The sequence below is a fragment of the Pholcus phalangioides genome, unplaced genomic scaffold, assembly GCF_987345545.1.
Source record: "Pholcus phalangioides strain wild (caught in Gottingen) unplaced genomic scaffold, Ppha-v1.0 ptg000007l_1, whole genome shotgun sequence".
NCBI classification, from domain to species: domain Eukaryota; kingdom Metazoa; phylum Arthropoda; class Arachnida; order Araneae; family Pholcidae; genus Pholcus; species Pholcus phalangioides.
In genome coordinates, this window is record NW_028301600.1 from 18,623,943 (window position 1) to 18,643,620 (window position 19,678).

General features: G+C 37.7%; 1 protein-coding gene across 1 annotated transcript in view; it reads right to left on the reverse strand.

The window, feature by feature from the left end:
• The window catches only part of gpp (DOT1 like histone lysine methyltransferase grappa), a 126,277-nt gene that overhangs the window by 1,037 nt on the left and 105,562 nt on the right, over positions 1 to 19,678 (reverse strand). Inside the window, exon 19 of the mRNA XM_089232775.1 lies at positions 15,912 to 17,426. Coding sequence (XP_089088901.1) covers positions 15,912 to 17,426 — 1,515 coding nt within the window. The remainder of the gene's footprint in view (positions 1 to 15,911; positions 17,427 to 19,678) is intronic.

Sequence of the window (19,678 nt, forward strand, 5' to 3'; positions counted from 1 at the left end):
GACAATTCAAGAAACATGAAAAACTAACATTCAAATACCTGTTTATAGAATATGCAAAAATTATATATATACAATTTTTGCATATTCTATAAACATTATTTAATATTATTTACTATATTAAAAGTGCAAGTTTTATTTTTTATGGAAAGATTTAGCTCTTACGGCCATGCAGCGCATACACATTAATACATACATACAGCGCATACATACAAATCAAAGTTTGATTTTTTTCTCCCAACAAGTTTGAGCCTTCTCATTAAGTTTTATACGTCCATGCATTTTTTAAGGATGTCACAATAGCTATCAGTTTTGATTGTGTGTCCTGGCTCCAATCAGTCAATGAGGATTATAGCAGATGTATTCAAAAAAAAAAAAAAATGGTTGCTACGGATGTGTCATTTTGATATGGGAGATAAAAACTTCAACAATATTTAAGTGAAAGATGTGAAAGCCCTAAAACGTCTAAAATATGTATGTGCAAGCAAAGCACCCGGACCACATAATATTTATCCAAGAGTCCTTAGAGAATGTGCTAATGCACTGTTGGGGCCAGTTGCACAGATTTACAGAAGTAGTGCTGCTGAGAGTGTCACCTTAGGGGATTGGAAGCTTATCAATTTGGTTCCAATATTTAAAAAGGATAGTAGAGAAAAAATGTTAAATTATCATCCACTGAGTAACAAGCTCAAGGAAATGTCTGCAGTGTCTGCTCCAACAAATAAGAACTGTAAGCTGTGAGTGACGTCACGGACGATTGGTGTGTGTATGAGCGTGCAGTGGGAAAAGAGAAAAGTCAGTCGATCGCTAAACATCAAAGTGTATAAACATCTGTTAGGCCTGTGTGCCGTTACTATCTAATGATGTGAACAAAAAGCATATTCTATTTAATTAAGAAATTTGTCTTAAAATTACCCAAGTCAAATCTCCTCCCTGAACAATGGGCCTTTACATTTCGTGACCTGGAGAACAACAGCTTTTAATGCAAATCTAAACTTGAATACGCTGTGTCAGCTTTCATTTCAGGTATGTGCTAATAGCTGTATCATGCCACAAATGCCCAGTTTTTTCGTCTCTGCCCCTATTGGCATGAAAATTTTCCAAAAATCAGTATTTCCATAAAATTAGCCAGTTTTTCTGTATACTCTTATCTTGTATTAACTAGTAGAGAGTACATCTTTCTCTAAAAACACCTATACAACTCAGTTGATGGTACCAAATAAGTCTAGTGAAGTGACACATTGTGAGGGAGTAAAATAGGCTCTCTTCTACAACATAGAATGAATACAAGGAAGAATGCTGGATTGATTGAAAGTACAGGTCTCTCATTTAATGCAGGAGCCATTTAGGAAGAGAGCCAAGACACAACAGTGGATGTATATGTTTATGTATTTATTCACTGCAAGAAATTGTAATTGATTAGTTTGTTTATAAAATTCACTTAAAGGCATTGCTCCTGTAAAGAAGTTTACTGAATTGTACTTTTTTGTGTCTTACACATAAAGCAGGGGTGGGAAGTGACTAAGTCCATTTCGGAGCAGCAAAATTCAGGATTTGGAGCAGCAATATATGATATTCGGAGCAGATATTTATAAATTGGAGCAGTGAAATTAACAAGAATATTTTCGTTAACCCTCAACCCTTTTCAAAATAAAACTGTACTGTCTTTTGTTATCAAACATCTTTTCGTCAGCTTGATTTTTGTTTTTGGTGTTTTAGGCTTTTGACACCTTGTTTGAAAGAGCAGTTGTCATAAAAAATTCTGCACCCGTCTATTTAAGATGATTTTTGCTTACTGAGGGCACTATTTGCTGCCTTGAACAGCAGCACTTCAAATGAGAGTTAAAAGAATTTTATAAGTTTTCAATTTGGGCAAAATGGGAGAGAATTTCGGGAGAATCAACACAATGTTTGGCGATTCAGCACTCATTATCTGGCGAGATTGGCGATCTGACACTCGTTATTTGGCGATATTGACGATTTAACGCTCGTTATTCGGCAAAATTGGCGGTTTAACGTTTGTTATTCGGCAAAGTTTCTAAACTAACATTTGTAATTCGGCGGACATGCGCTTTTTACTCCCGGAATGAAAATTTTTGTCACGAAACATCGGGATTTAACACAATGACGATCGACTACAGTAATTTCTGCTGCTTCCAGTGGCGACTTTTTTTTTTTTTAAACGGAAACACTCGCATTTGCAATTTAAAGCTGAAAGACATTGCAAACCATCTTCAGTTCCACGATCACGGACAATATCGGGGTTTCACTATGGAGGGGCCGATAGTTTAGGTATAGTGGAATAAAACACACGCTTCTCGGAAAGAATCGTTTCGTGGCTAGCAGGAACAAAAAATGTTAGCGTCCTTTCCTAAATTCCGGGCATACTGAAGCAAAATTCGCTATTTGGAGCAGAAAAATACGGAAATACGCTATTGGAGCAGGATGGCACAACATATTAGTTTTGGCGCAGAGTTCCCAACCGTGCATAAAGTAGCAATACCAATAACTTCCTTTAGCTCTCAGTGATTATTTATTGCAAAATATTGATGTTATTAGATGCCCTCAGAAGAACAACTGAAGAGGTTAAAATTCAATTCAAAATGATTTTGAGCAATACACAAAAATATCCTTTTGTAGAAATTTCAAAAATCTAAAAATATCATTATAGAGGGGTTTATCATAGTAGAGGATATCGTTGTATAGAGAATTTAACATTAAACTAGGCAATTCCAAACAAGATTTGAAAAAAATATCATTGTAAAGGTATTAGGTTATTGAGTGTTTTTGTATTGAGATTTTACTGTATATACAAACTGTGTAGCGTAAGCAGATTTTTTTTTATGGGAGTTATTCACAATTTTTTTCTTCCTGAAAAGGGTTGTTTTTAGTTTTTTTACTGCAAAAATGCATAATAATCTTTTCTCAGGGATGGGGTGTTTTCCGCAAAAAATCCTGGCTCGAGGCCTGGCACTAGCATGTGGGGGACATGTTCACATTTCATATATGTGATGTCCCATGTACCAGAAGCATGTTTCCTTTTCCCCCATCTGGATAGATTGGATATCTTATTTTGCCATGAAGTTTTGCCTGAAACACAAAAATCTATTGAAACACGTTACAAAACATTTTAGGAAAATAAATTTCACAGTAATATTGGTAAACATTCAAATGTCATTTCCCATACAGGGTTCCCAGCAAAATCTGCTTGATCATTTCCCTGACAAAATTCAAAAATTTCCCTGACCAAAAGTGTGTAAACTGTCACGTGCATATATAATTCTAAACCATCCAATATCACTCTAAATTATCGTCGTCGTCCCCCGCATTTGTGGGGGTTACATTCTGGGGGTGGGGAAAATATGGGAATAAAAGAAGCCATATTTTTTTGTTTATCTCGTTTATCGAACATCATGAGAAGAGCAGGGTGACGCAAAAGTATAAGGGAATGTAAAAGAGGGTGCAGCGATTGATTGTTGGTGATGTTTTCTGAAAGAACATTGTGATTTCTGTTTGCTGTTTCTTCTTCATATCATCAAGTATGTTGGAATATGATGACAAGGCTTCCTCTACCAATTTTTCTACATGTGAGGAACGTAACATGGAGGGATCTATATCATGACAATAATCTATTGCCGATTTGAACCTACAAAGCCCTTCCGCTATGTTACTCATGGTGACCTTGTCTTCTACTTCTTTATTTTGATATTCGTCTGGTACTGCTTGTTGCATGAGCAATCAGTAGCATTAATTCCTCCTCGATCAATGCCTCTGAATTGCTATTAATTAGCTGTTCGACTTCTCTTCTATATCCATATCATCCACCCACCTGTTTCGCTAATGTGACAATGTCTTTTATAATCTCTTCAGTTGGCTCTGTAAAAATGGTTGCGTCCTGGGGCGCGCATTGTGGCCAAAAGTTAATCCAACCCGAGTTGACTGTTTCTCTCTTAAGAGCTGCCATGGTTCTAGTGATGACAGTAATGGCATTAGCGATAGTGTAATTCTTCCATACCTTCAAGATATTTTCTGCATTTGCATCTCCTTCTATTGCATGCACAATTATCTTCATTGAGTGACATGTATAGTGAGCCTTGAATGCTCACATTACCCCCTGAGGGGGAGGGGGGGGGGTGAATGATAGATGTTGTATTAGGAGGCATATAACAGACTTCCACACCACCAGCTTTGAACTCCTTGATATCTGGGTGTCCAAGAGTTTTATTCAGTATCAAAAGAATTTGGAATGTGAATGACGACTGCTGAGCATTGCTGAAAAAAAATTCCAATGAAGGGGAAAAAAAAACACAAATACGGGGGGGGGGGGGCGCGTGACTGTGTATATCATTTCGCAGTAATATACCATTGAAAAGAACATTACGGACAAAATGCTAATATTTCGCCACCACCATCCCTTACAAAATCAAATTGTGTATATGATCTTCCACACAATACCAGTTTCCTTGGAAATCTCACACAGAGATAATTGAATTCAAATCATTCTTCAACATATAAAGGTTAAAGGTTTTCTACCCACAGGCAGGAAAAAAAAAGCAAGAGGATAAAATGTTCTTTCAGAAGAGATAGAAAAGAAGTTAAGAACTGGTATTGGCTTTGTTTTTTCAACAATGGAAAGGAGACTCTCTCCTCTTTAGAGAAATCCCTTCATCTATTTACTCAGAGGGTAGATTGTTCCCTGGCCAACATTGTTTTCCAGTTATCTATATATATAAAATTGATTTTCTGTGTGTCTGTCTGTGTGTGTATGTTCTCTATACAAATCTACAATTTTAGATCAATCGTCGCCAAATTTTGCATATATACCAAATGGAACCCGACTTGAACGATAGGCTACTTTAAAAATTTGCCAGAGCAGGGCAAATGCCCCAAATGGACAAAAAACCGTAGGGCAACAATGGTTTTTGGGCCTCAACAATCACTTTCCGAACGTTTACTTTGGTTACCGTGGTTCCCTAGCAATGCGTTTAACACGTGTATATGCCTTTACAATGGTTTGTCATTTCTTCAACACTGTCAGTATATGTATAATATTTATGGCTTTATAATGGTTTGCCACATTTTCAATACTCCCAGTAATGAGGTTTTTTTGAATGACGTCGTAATCATCATCATCACTTTGATGGTCAGGAAAAGGGTGATCCTCATAGAAATCAGTGTTAAAATTGCCGATTTTAATGTAGAAGTGCGTAAATTTGGTGGGGTTTTCTGTCACATCAATAATTTTAAAAATTGCATTAAATACTCGATTTTTGAAATACTGAGTTCGCTATACGAAGCCCAGAAAATTAAATAGGAAGTAATTAGCCGGACCTACTTTTGAATTGGATATCTATGCAATAACACATTGATTTCAACTTTTTATTTATATCTTCTCAAGCATGAAAATTAATGTCTCCGTATTGTGTCTTTTAATATTCAACTGCATAAATTCATATAGTTTAGGTTGTTTTAAAATTAATTATGGGCCCGTAAAAAGTACATCGAAGAAATTCCACAGCTTTAATTAAGCATTTTTGGAAGCAGAAACAGGCAGAGTTAGATAACTTGAAGTTCAAAGGGGCGGGGAGAGGGAAATCGAAATACCTAGACCCTTTAAAAAAAGAAAAATATATATATTTATTTTTACATTACTTTAAATCTAGATTTGTTTATTTCATGAGTCACGCAGGAAGTCGCCATATTGGTGAACTTAGACACGGTTTGAATGTCTCTCAAAGAGGGGGATATCACGTGATCCGGATTGGATTGGATTTTAGGTTTATTGGCGCAAGGACCAGTTTGGTCAAACTGCGCCAAAACACATGATTATAAAAAAGATTGTCCCTTTGTCATGTCGAAAAATTAAAAAGGCGCATGATAAAAAGCAGCATGAAATGTAAAACAATGACATGAATTGTAAAACTATAATTTGTTATAAAAACCAATGGCCTTGATGAATTTAAAAATGTGAGATGCATCGCTATTTTCATTTAAAATGTCATGAAGTGAAAGATGACTATGACCAAAAGCGGTCGTAAAATGATGACGGTGATGTGAACAAGTAAAAGCATGAGCAATGGTCAATGGACTTTGATAATGAGGGCACTCTGGTTGACTCTCTCGCAATAACAAATATGATTGTGTGAGGCGACTGTGTCCTATACGCAACCGGGCAAGCAGAACTTCCTCCTTTCGGTTAGTTTTGCAGCTCGAACGCCAATGGCCAAGTGTGGGCTTGATGGCATATAATTTGTTATTTATCTGATTGTTCCAATGATCCTGCCAGCGGCGATGCATCACTTCTCGGAGGATTGAGAAGTGGTCACTGGCAGGAACCAAAAGGCTATCATCGATGTTAGTTGTTGTTCGAGCTGCGTTGTCTGCTTTTTCATTGTCCAGTATTCCAACATGACCTGGTACCCAGTAAAATTTAACTGTGGTACCGTGATGGATGAGGTAATGTAATTCATAAAAAATGGCATGAATGAAAGGATGAGTGTGAAAACTGAAGGAACACAGTGCTTGCAATGCGCTGAGAGAGTCGCTATAAATGATGCATCGTCGGTGGCGTTTGCATCTTATATGACGTAGAGCCTGAACGATTGCGTACAGTTCTGCCGAATAAATAGAGAATGTCTGACAGTTTGGAAGATGTCTCCTCACAGCCGATGTAGGCACAACCGACATGCCCAGGGCTCTTAGAGCCGTCGGTATATATGGGGAAGTACCTGTTGTACCTACCCCTGTGCCTAAAGAATATCGTCGATATATGACATCTGCTGTGGTGGCTCTAGAGTATAATGATAATGAAAGAGACACATCTGGCAGAGACTGCTCCCATGGTGCCAGTTGAAAAGCAACTGGGGCCACACGACTGATGTCTAATTCTAGTTCTTCCACAAGTGCCCTCATAGGAAGACCGTAAGTTGGAACACATGAAGGGCGAGCAGCAAAAAGTCTATGAAATGAGGGATTGAAGATGAGACGAAGTGGATGATCTGGAAAAGACTTCATCTTGATATAATATTTCAAGGAAAGTTGCTGGCGTCTTGATGTCAGTGATGGCTCGTTGCATTCGACATACATCACATGATCCAAAAAGCATGATTGAAGAAAACCCAGGCAACGCCGGGTATTATAGCTAGTATATATATATGTAAAATCCCACCCTTCAACTGATAAGACATTTCTCTCAGTAGGGGATCTGGAGAAAAAAAATGCTGATAAGGACTTTTTTCTCTCCCTGTGGATCTGAAAAATAATCTTCCATGGAAAAAAGTGAAGGTAAACCACTTGAATGAAGATTTATCTTCTTTGATTTTTTTCTTTTTCCCCTTCAGATTTTCCCTGACTTTTCCCAAGTATTTAGAATTTTTTCCTGACTTTTGACAAATATTTCACATTTTCCCTGACTTTCCAGGTTGCTGGGAACCCTGCCATGTTCTTCTTTTCCCCAAGGATGTTGTACATTTGTTCTTCTGGTGTAACATTACCATTAGATCCCATGGAAATAGTCCTTATTCTAGTCATTTTAATGTTATATTTATTTTGTAGTGCCCTTTAATTTGTTTCCCTGGTCAATCCATGAGATTGTGTGCCACCGATCGACCACCATGTTTGTTTTGAGTTGTTACCAGGTTCTGTTATATTATTTTTTGCCTGTGATAATACGTAAATGACATGTTGAATTCAGTACTGTGGATTTGTCCCTGTTATTGGATCTTGTCATGATGTATGATACATATATATGGGAGTGTTTCTAGATAAATACTGGAGACGCAGCGAGATGCTTCACGACCACTATTCCAGATTCTTTGAAGCAGCAATCTAATCATAAAGGTGTTTCACTCGTTGAGGCATACGCCAGGTGATCTCTCAATCATAATGATGTACTGAAAGTCGAAAGGTGTGCCTCGACACCGCTCTCATTGTCTGTTCTATGGTTTGACCGGTGGCTCAGCCAGATAACTCCTGGTGTGATTTAACATTGTCCTGCGGTTCAGTCGTCTGCTCCGTGGTTAGATCTGTAGCTTGACCGGGTGCATCTGCATATCCCCCAATACTGCCTTGGTTTCGACATCTCCTCTATGATTGATCTATAGCCTGACCGGATACCTCTTGGTGTGTTTTGATGTTACTTTGGCTCTGACATTTCTCCAACCCTTCAACATTCAATGGACTAACTGACCGACTGCCAGGAACGTCTCTGGGCTGTCTCCAATTTGACTGTAATACCGCTGATGTTGGACTATGATGCGAATGATGTGATGTTTTCTGGGTCATCTCAGTAAATGGTGAGATTGTTCCAATTATTTATTTAGTTAATCGTTATGTTTGAGAAAAATTAACTTACTGTGATAACCATGTGTCTGAAAAATGTTATATTGAGAATAAAAGTTTTAATATTTATCAGAATAAATGTTTTAAATGAAAAAACTTTTTTTTTCATTGTTGTCATCTGTGCAATGAATAATACTGAATACAATATAACAATTGAACAGGAAAATGCAAAGGTAACATTGCACTGGCATGAGGGGGGATGATATTTGTTTTCTATTCACTTATGTTCACACAACTAATTTTAATTAATGCAATTTTTTTTAACTTCAATATCCATATGATTCATAATTGCCACCAAATTTTGATGAATGCATCATAGCTTTAAAACATTACTTAGACATCTACTATATCAAATTTTATCTGGTGGTCAGTACAGGTAATATCTTTATTCCTTGACCACTCACACATTTTTCATTTTTTGTATTTTTTATTTCTATGTTTCTGCATTTATTATTACTTATTTATAAGAATTTGTAATCTGTAATTTTCAATAAGCAGTTTCAGATCTAATAATTTTATTAGGTAGAGATGCTGCTGAAGCACTATAGCATATCAAATAAACGGAATTTCGGAAAAGGATGCATAAATTTTTTTTTCACACAACCTGTAGGGAGTGTTCTTCCCTAGTTCTAAAAAGAAAAAGGTATAGAGAAAAACCTCCCCAATTCCTTTCTTCCCATTTTCCCCTCTTTCTACCATCTATTATGATCACATGACCATGAAAAGTAGCTTTACTACTGTAAGATGTATTGATGACTCCAAGACATTCAGAAAAAAATTAAAATTTAATTGGATTGAAGGTATTAAATTAAATTCTAACATAATTACAATCACCTCTGCAACACAAGATACAAGCGCGTATCGGCTCCGGTGTGTCAAGATAATAACAACAATAATGTGTAGCAGGCGAGTTGTACACTTCATACCAAAAAAGGAAAAATATACTATGAGGATGGAAGTACACTATGGTATGGCAATGCCATTTAATGAATGAAAAATAAACTGTGAATGTTTTCTGAAGGCATCGCACACCACACTACTTAGTGTACAAATGAAGCATTTTACTGTACTGTTGATATAACCCGCGGGTTGTTGAAGAATAAGATATATATACAAATATAAGACCACAAAAGGCAAAATGCCTAACGAGGTGGTTGAGAAAAAGATACCCATAACAAATACGGATGTCATATTTCTAAAATACAGCAACCCAATTGCAAATGCAATTATAAAAACTAAAGACTATAGAAATATGATAAAATATATTACAATGTCCCATAAAAAATATTTAAGGTTGTCTTATCTAAGCATCGATAGCTTCTCGATTTACAAATACAAAGACCACAACATGCAAGTTGACCATCGAAGTGGCTGAAAAAAGAGGTTCATAAAAAATATGGATGTCATATATAACCAAAATACAGTAACCCAATAAAAAAACACATATCAGGAAAGAAAAAACAAATACATAATGCACTGCCCATGAAAAAGATTGTGGTTTGTCTTATCGAAGTATGGATAGCTTCTTGATTTACCCCACTATGTCTGTATCATACTTCTTTTTAAATGTATCAAGTTTGTTAGAGTTCTTGACCCTCGGAGGTAAGCTATTCCATTTATTGGCAACCCTATTAGAGAAAAACTCCCTGAGAAACCACAACCTGGAATTGTCCCTTACTAAACGATACTGGTGTCCTCTTGTCAAAACAGTTTATTGAAGGTGTATTAATAACTCATGGTCCACCCTATCCATCCAAATGAAAATATTAAACACTTTGATCATATCCCTTAGACACCTGCATTCCTCCAATGTAAACATATTCAAGAAATGAAGTCTTTCTTCACAGCTCATGATCACAAGTGGCTCTTCTCTGCACCACCTCAACCACTTCTATGTCCCTGTGTAGGAATGGTCTGCAAAACCATACAGCATACTCCAGCCCAGGACAAACTAAGCCTCAGAAAAGCAGAATGACTTTAGGAGAATGCAAAGATACTTTGCATCGTCCAGATAAGTCGCTCGTCAATGAGAATACCCAAATTGGTGACCCTAGTTTTAACAGGGATAGTGATAACATTCAATTCATAAGTGAAACATGGGTTGTACAAACCAAAATGAGCAATCATGCACTTATCCACACTGAAGATCATGCTTCATTCATTAGCCCATGCTGCAATCATATTCAAGTTTGTCTAGAGCATCTCCCTGTTGCTTGGATCCCCAACTACCCCCATTAGCTTCACATCATCTGTGAATTTGCAGACAATCCCATCAATACCCTGATGGAGTTCATCAATAAAAAGTGAAAAAGGATGGACCCAAGGACACTTCTTTGAGGAACTCCACTCTTCACACCTGTCCAATCAGAGAAAATCCTCTGTTCACCATAACCCATCGTGACCTCAACCTTTACCTATCTCTCACAAGCTATGATTCTATCCAATTCAACAAGTTGCACCCAACCCCAATCCAGACCCGCTAACCTCAGAAGAAGAAAATCCTACTCAATCCATAAAAAAGCGTAACACAGCCAATTTTACAAAATACAGGGAAAAAAGGAGGTGGGGAGAAGGAGCCCCATACTAAAAATTGATTAGGAAGTTTCATAATTATAATCAGAAAAAGTAATTGCTGCATGAAAAAGATGATATGGTTTACTTAAAAAAAATCTCAGGAAGACAACAGATCAGTAAAAAATTTGTTCGCTTGTGTCTATCCTTACTCAAATCTATCTATACTCAAATATCAAGGAAATATTAGTTTATGTTATTGTAAATCTATCAAAAATGTGTGAAATATGACCTCAATTTTTGGCACAATTTCATTCAGAAAATTTGTCCTTGAATTAAAAAAATAAAACATTATATAATTCATGAACCCATAGAATAAGGATGGTATGCAAAAAAATTTTGAAAAAATATTGATCCATCAAATGGATGCTAAAGGATTGGGGCATCACTCAGTATATACACTGTATAATACAGAGGCAGCTTGAGACATCGTTTCAGCACATAAGCTGCACCAGTAAAACTGATGCAAAACCTTCCAACAGTATTCCGTTCCTTCTCACCGCGGAGAGTGCTGGAATTTTTGGCTAGGTTTCAAAATCTCATTTTGAAAGCTCCAAGAACATGGCCCCAAGTGAGGAGCAAATGTCCTTCAGGCTAAGGTTGAAATGGTGGATCATACTCCTAAATGTCCTACTACTCCTTGGCATTATTGGAAACACTGCTACATCTGAACCTCTCTCCCTTGCTGATAACAGTATGTCCCGGTACTCTAACAGAGATTCACTAATATTCTCTCTTACCTGATTAGTTCCTGCCCACATGATTTTCTGCCCAGGGACCCCTTTGGCCTATTAAAAAAGTCTCGAGCACTACTGATCTTCCCCCTAGGAAGGCAACAGTACTCGAAACCTTGAAAATCTCTACATGCCCCCCCCCCAACTATAATTATGACTATCACCCTCTACCTCATCCTCGCGTCCAAACCAAAAAATAAACCCAATAAACCGATTTCAGCTTCAATGAAAATAATGTGTTCACATATTTTAAGTGATGAACTTCCAAAGAGATCCTTATTAAAAACCAGAATACAGTAAAACCTTGTTAGGTCACCACTCCAGTTAAGTAGTCATTTTTCTTCCATCTCTCATCTATACTGCTCAAAACAATTAGGGGAGCAAGCAAAAAAGTGAAGAAAACCGTGCGAGACAGTCACGTATTGGCATACAATGGATAGTACACGCGTATCAATGCGCAATACAGAAAAAAGATGTAAAAAAATTTGGAATTAACCTTTAATTCTTTGAAAATATGGAAAAAAACACGAAAAGATGATTTAGGGCAACAATTTGGTTACATGTAAACAATAAAAAAAAAAGTACTGTTTAGACATGATGCATGAGTTTTAATAGGGCGCGTGGTCTCCTCGAACAGCTAAGACTGCTGCACACCTGTTTGCCATGGATGCAATGAGGTTATCGATCAGACTTTGGGGAATACTGTTCCACTCCTCAAGAAGTGCAATCTGCAAGTCTCGGATAGTAACAGGCGGCCTTGGTCGCGCAGCAATGCGTCGTCCAGACATGCTCGATTGGATTCAGGTCAGGAGAGCACGCTGGCCATTCCATACGCTGTATTGTTTCAGCTTCAAGCATGTTCTCCACTAGACGAGCTCTATGCGGTCGGGCATTATCATCCTGGAAAACAAAGGAATCTCCAATGGCTCCAGCGTAAGGGATGACATGAGGTCGCAGTATCTCGTCTGCATACCTTTGGGCCATCAAAGTGCCATTCCGAATGATATGCAGGTCCGTACGTCCGCCTATGCTGATTCCACCCCATACCATCCAACCAGCTCGTCTGTATTGTGACCTTTCACGAACGAATGCGGGGTTATTTCGAGTGCCCCTGTCCCTCTATACCAGAACACGTCGGGTGTCACACTCCAGACTGAATCGGGACTCATCTGTAAACAGCACTTGGCTCCAATCATGTTGCTCCCAATCTCGATGTTCAGCAGCCCATCTTCTTCGGGCCGCACGGTGGCGTGGGGTCAACGGAATGCAGACCATTGGACTACGTGCATAGAGTCCTCCGTCATGAAGCCGATTACGTACTGTTTGGCTGGACACCCTTCGTCCTGTTGCCAAGAGCAACCATCTTTGCAGCTGCATAGCATTCTCTGTTCTGTTTCGACGGGCTGTTAACCGTATATACCGGTCATCAGTTGCTGTAGTGGCGCGTGGCCGACCTTGCCCTGGTCGACGTCTAACATTTCCTGTTTCTTGGAATCGATTCCACAGCCTTGCAACAACACTTCTGGCGACTCCAACAGCATCTGCGACACTACGTTGTGTTTGCCCGGATTCCAGTCTGCCTATAACACGCCATGCCATGGATTCCGGTAAATCACGTTGTCGGGATTTCCTAGAAGTGGGTTGTTGGGGGGCCAGAGCGTGCCGACTGAGTTAAAGAAAAAAAAAACAAAGATCGAAAGTTCATTTTGAACTCTAGCTTTTATTCCATAAAAGTTGCAAGGAAAAAAAACAATCATTTACGATCATAAAAAAATTATAATAAAACGGCCGACAAATAACAACCGGCAATCTCAGGGAGAAAAAAAAAAAACAATCCCGACATACAAGCAGAAAAAAACCAGCATACAATATAAAGCCGAGCTCCCGTGCGGGTGAGAGCACGCCGCCGGCGATTTACACATTGTGTTGGGCCGAGTGGTTCCACGTGCACAGAGAATAAAAAGGGAAAAAACATTCCAACATAGGTTTTTGGTGCCGCATGAACCGAACTGAATCATTTCGTGTCAACAGAAACATGTTACACAATCACACTATGTGTTTGTGTTTTCCTATCGTGGCGCATCAGCTACTCTGTCGTCTGCATGCTTCGGTTTGAAGGGAAGCATTGAGCTCGCTGAAGGGAAGTGAAAGAAAACAACAAAAATGAAGAGAACATCTGTGAAATGCGTGGCGCATAACACATTTGACTCCTCCAGAAGCAGTCGGCCAATCACACTAGACATAAAACATTGGTGTGAGGCTTTTTGCGCTCTCTAGGAAAACAATTTAACCTGTTTTCTTATTATTGGTGAGTGGACAGTATGTCACGCTGGGCGATTCACTTTGCATGCGGCACAGAAAACCTGCTCCTAGGAAATCCCGGCTTAAGAATAATAGGGAAAAAAACATGCTTTAAATCCAATTATCCAGGGGTATTGGTTGCTAAGGCTTTTTCCCTGTGGTTTGCATTTTTTTTAAGGACGTCAGTTACGGAGTAAAAAAAAAGTGGCGAAAACTATTTCAGAAAAAAGATTTTTTTTAAGGACTCTTGCAGAATTCTTAAAAAAAAATTCTTTTTCAAGGACTCTTGTGGATTTTCAAGGACTTTCAAAGCCTTGAAAATGAGTTTTTTTTTCAAGGACTTTTCAAGGTTTTCAAGGACCGTACGAACCATGCTATAAATTCCCTTCGATTGATTTTCCATTTTGTTATAAAAACCTTAGCTATTTGAATGATATCTTCCGATTAAATTTAAAGCAAATATGATTCTGACACTTATCTTCTGATTCCCCTATTCATATAAATCCTTGCAAAGCGATTTCCTGGTGGAATAATTTTCTTTTCCCTCCCCTATGGTCCACCACTCTGATCTGTCACTATTTAACTGCCACATATTGTCACACCTGAATATGAGAGCTATGTCAGATTTGTGTTGGTAAAACTTAACAGTGTACGTCTGTGCGTATGTGTGCCCAGTGTTTGGAATGTTTTGTATTGAGTAGGTGGTGCCATTTATTCCCCAAATTGGTAATGCATGGATTTGAAATTTAATGTGTACTTATTTGTGTTGTAGATCTGTATGATCATCGTGGCAACACAGCTTTTTTTTTTTCCAAAGGGACAGCCAACTTAGAACCCTAGAAAATCGTATTTAGCTGATTACAGCTACTAAATCAAGAATTTCAAACCAGAATTTTTGCCAAATTGTGAAACGTGAGGAGGGCTTGACCCCCCCCCCCCACCCCAAGAAGATCAAAAATTTAAAATATTTTTACAAAAAATTAAAATATTGAAAAAAAAAAAATTCTTATACTATTTGTTAATGTAAAATTCTTTTTGAGTGTTAGTGGCCCGCAATTTTTGTGGAAGAAATCCTTATGCCCCTCCAAAAGCCAATTCTTCATACACACTCATGATTTTCACAAAGCAAAATGGTGACTAGCACACAGCAGCTAGATGGCAAAACCTGTGGATATTCGAGGCAGAGTTTTTACAGATTCGGTTTTTTTCGCAACAATCTCAGAACATTTTTACAATTTGAAAGGGCGTTCCAACCCTTTATGATTTAAAAAAAAATTAGCATTCACAATCATGTAGGAAGGAGATGAATTTACGGCATATAGATGCTGTCTCTGAATGCCGGTAGGTAGCCACAAAAGTGCTGTAATTTCTGGTATGTAACTGGAAAGGGAAAACCTGCAGGGGAATAAAAACCTTCTGAAATTTTAAAATTTGTTATATGGCCCCTCATTCAGGGATGTAACTAGATATCTGTGGTCTTATTCTTCAACAACCTGCGTGTACATCAATACAATACAGTAAAATGCTTCATTTGTACTTCAAAGTAGTGTAAAACTACTTTTTCAAAATCGCACAATCGTGATACAATGGAAAAAAGTTTGGGGGGGGGGGGGTTTTTTTCTCTCTACTTTTTTTTCTTCTTGGAACTAGGAAAGAACACGTCCCAGGACACACGTGAACCAAATTTTTATGTGTCTTTTTCTGAAATTTTGGGTATTTGATGTGCTATAGCACACCAGCTGCATCTCTGGAAGAGGGAAACACAGAATTTTTCAAGTACAGAAAAGTACTTCAGAAAGGGATTTCGATTATTTGATTATAATAAAAATGTACATTGTATACTACAAAGTACGCTTTTTTAAATATAAAAAAGCATACTTTGCAGAATACAATGTATGTTTCGAAAATAGGGAGAAATAATGAAAATAAATAAGCAAAAAAAATTTTAAAATATATAATCTTACATACCTTGGTAAAAGGTGTTGCTTCCTCCAGGTGGTAATGTGCAATGCTGAGGAATATGATATTCAACTTGGGGCACATTCGATCTACTAGATAAACTTTTCTGGCCTACTTGGCTATACATTTGGCTTTGAACCATTGCGGGAAAAGATGAAGCAGAATTGACTGCTGAAGGAGGCACGGCACCAGCAGCAGATCTGTAGACTTGGGAATTTGGCACTGCTGGCTCAAGACGTGGTGGACAGGATTGCAAGGAAGAAGGAGGAATAAATGATACCATACCAGGTGGGGGAACACTAACGTCTGGAAGATGAACAGGTTGAACCTGAGATGGTGTCATTTGAGACAAATTAAGATTTCCAGATGGAGGATGAGGAGGAGGCATATTGAAATTCGGTGGTGGAACACTAAAATTTAAAAGTGTGTTGGGTGTGAGGGGAGGACCACATCCATTTGAAACCGGAAAACTGCCATTTGGTACTGGGTTATGAGAAGTCTGATGTGGTTGAATTGATGTTTGGGCACAAACTCCTGTTCCTGACACATACATAGCATGCAATGGTGATGGTGTCATAACTACTGAATAACCATTCGGAGCATGAGCTAGTACATCATTGGATGATTGTGACATGAATTCAAGTTGTCTTATAACGTCTCTTCCACTAATGACAGAGGGAGCAGAAGACTGCTCAGAAGGAGACTGTACTTTTTTCCTGACATTTTTTAAAGTGTCTACTGAGTTGGAATTAGTAGAATTTTGAGCTTTTTCTGAGGTTTCTGACCACTTGACTTTGCGTGAATCTGATCTGGCTGCTTTGCCTGACCATTTGGTTTTATGTTGCTTTTTAGGGTGACTATTTTCTTGAAGTGTGTTGCTTCTTCCATAACCAGTGGAAGAAAGTCTATCACTGTGTCTTTCAGTGCTGGATGCGCGACTACTGAAAGGACTTGTAGATCGTGACCTTGATCGTTGACGTACATTTCCAAGTATTGGACTGACGCAAGGACTAAAAGAACTCTGATGACTTATACTACCCACACTGCTAATTGGACTATGAGACTGAATATATGGAGAGCTATGATTTCTTTCGGGTGAAACAGATGGTGTTCGTGGAGGTGTATCAGGTGGAGTTCTTGGACCTTTTCTTGAAGGATTATTACATAATTTAACGTTACTGATAACCAGATTAGAGATCTTATGTGAATCATTTGTAACTTGAGATGTGAATTTTCTATTATGATCTTGATGTAAGTTTTTCTCTGCTTCATTTGAGTGTTGCTTATTTTCTGGATATCTTGAGGTATACACAAGGCTTGGTTTGATATTATTTGAAGATTTAGATATGAAAGGCATGGCATAATTTTTCTTCCCATTTTCAAGGGAATCCTTACTTTGCTTGTTGGATTGATGTAGTTGCGTTGATGCCAGAGCTAATAGTTTATCAAAACCACTACTGACTTTTTCTTGCCAGTGTCGGCTGTTTAACTGTGTACTGCACTTATCTAAACTTGAACGTTCATCTGAAATGAAAGAATACAATATTTTTTCAAAATATACACAAAAAAATACATACCATCATCATAGGCGTATGCCCCAAAGCAGAATGTTTTGCATTGTTTTGCAACGAGCCCTTGGCTAACTGGAAATGTTCTGTGGTGTTTTTCACATGTTCCATAATAGTGTTTTTCACACTTTTTTTAAAATTCTTTCAGATTGTTCTGCAGATTTAATTAAGTCACAGATTTTGGCATGCTCAGCTTTAAGGCATAGACAGGATTTTCTTGGGGGGGGGGGGTTAAAAATTTTTTCCTCTGAGAGGTGGGAGCACATTTAAGTTTTTCCTGCGAAATACTATAATCTAGACTCAAAGGGAGGTTAGAATTGCAAACCCCCTCCCCCCTTTGCATATGCCAATGTGCATCATAACATACAAATTATCTACATCGTAACAATTAGGAACATTTATAAAAAAATTTTGAGCATGGATAAACAAAAAAATGATAAATATTTTTGAAAGAAGGATAATGTCTATACATTATGCTATTTTGTAACATAAGCACCTGGATGAAGTGATCCATATGGTAAGTATTCGCAAAAAAAAAAACTCAAAAGACCTGTAAATGATTTCGAGTCTTAAGGAAGAGAGAGAATTTGAAAACACTGGTAAAATACTTGTGAATACAGCAGAAAGTTATTAAAAATAGAAAATGAGGACATGGTACAAAACTTGGCAAAAACAAATGAATGGAAACTTGATAGAGTTAGAAGTTGCCACAGTAGCTGATAAAAAAGAACAGAAGGAAGAGAATCATTGAGTTTTTTTTGGGCTAAGAAAAATTTACTCACAAAGGCCTGCAGATTAGTATAAAACAGATGCAAATGCAGTCTGATTCAACACCTAAGGATCTTGCATGTTATTTCAATGAAAAAATAGACATGCCATTCAGTTTCGATTAGAGTGCATTAAAAAAAACCCCATCAAAACAGTTAACTTTATTTTTATACATGATGCAAATTACATTAAAAATTGTTTGGGGGGGGGGGGGAGACATGTTCTATTAACACTATTTCTCCTTAACACTAGAACCGCGGAGTGGGTCAATTTGACCCCAAATCAAACTTTGTTTTCATTTATCTTGAAAACTTAGGCGCAAATGTTAAAAAAATTTCGTGACTTTTCATGATATCATATGAATATTAATTCGCAAAAATTTTATTATCTTCACATTTCGTGTTTCAGAGCTATAAGCACTTATACCTAGAACCGCGGTTTAGGTCATTTTGACTCAATGTACTATTCTATAAGAAAAAAAGGGTGTAGAATTTTCTTGGAAGTGGTTACCCTTTCTAAAATTATTTGTAAATGAAGATAGTGAAGAATGAAGGTCTTTCAAGGTCAAGGCCAATCCATTATCAGAGCAGATTATCTTTTTTTTCAATGGAGGAATGGCAAATAGAGATAAATCTTTTTTTCCTTTGTAAACTTGAATACCTGGAATTCTGACGGGACTCAATAAAGATTTTGGGAGAGTAAAAGCTTTACTCTAAAAAAAACGTGTAGTTGAAATTTCTGTAGGCAAACGATGTCACAGAAAAGGAATAAAATTCTGGCTTGCACACCAAATACATTTTGCACGGATTTCCAAACCTTGGGGAGTATCAGCGTCCAACAAATCTCTGTTTCAGAGCACATAGTGATGCAACTGATCAAGCCATTTGAGAACAAGAGTAGAAATGTCTCAACCGACACCTTTTTTCCACTAAACTGAAGCTGGTTCAAATGCTAAAAGCCAAAAAAATACGAGCTTAGTAGAGACGGTAAGAGGAAATCGCAGAACAATATTATCTGACACAATAAAGATAGTGAAACTACAGTTGTATGGAACAATGATGCCACAATGACAATTTATCAAGGAAAGAACGATATAAGTTTTTCATCACTCAGCATGCTTCATCTGGCAGTCGACATTGGCAGTAGTAGTCACAAAAAGCTTCCACACACAGACACTATTCAACAAAGTGTAACGATCATGGTTGTAGCGATCAAATGCCCAGAAAATATTCAGTGAAGGTGGCATCACAGACGTTTTCTACAACAACCTGGATCTCACTATAAAAATATTCCTGTATTTTATATAGAGCAGTACAGAAGGCCAGCACTATTTTTTGAAAGCAGTTCCTCTAAAATCGTATTGAAGAGCTGCATTTATCATACGTGTTGCCCTTGCGCAAAAGGAACGTATGCTCTTGATCATGTAATTGTTGGTGAACG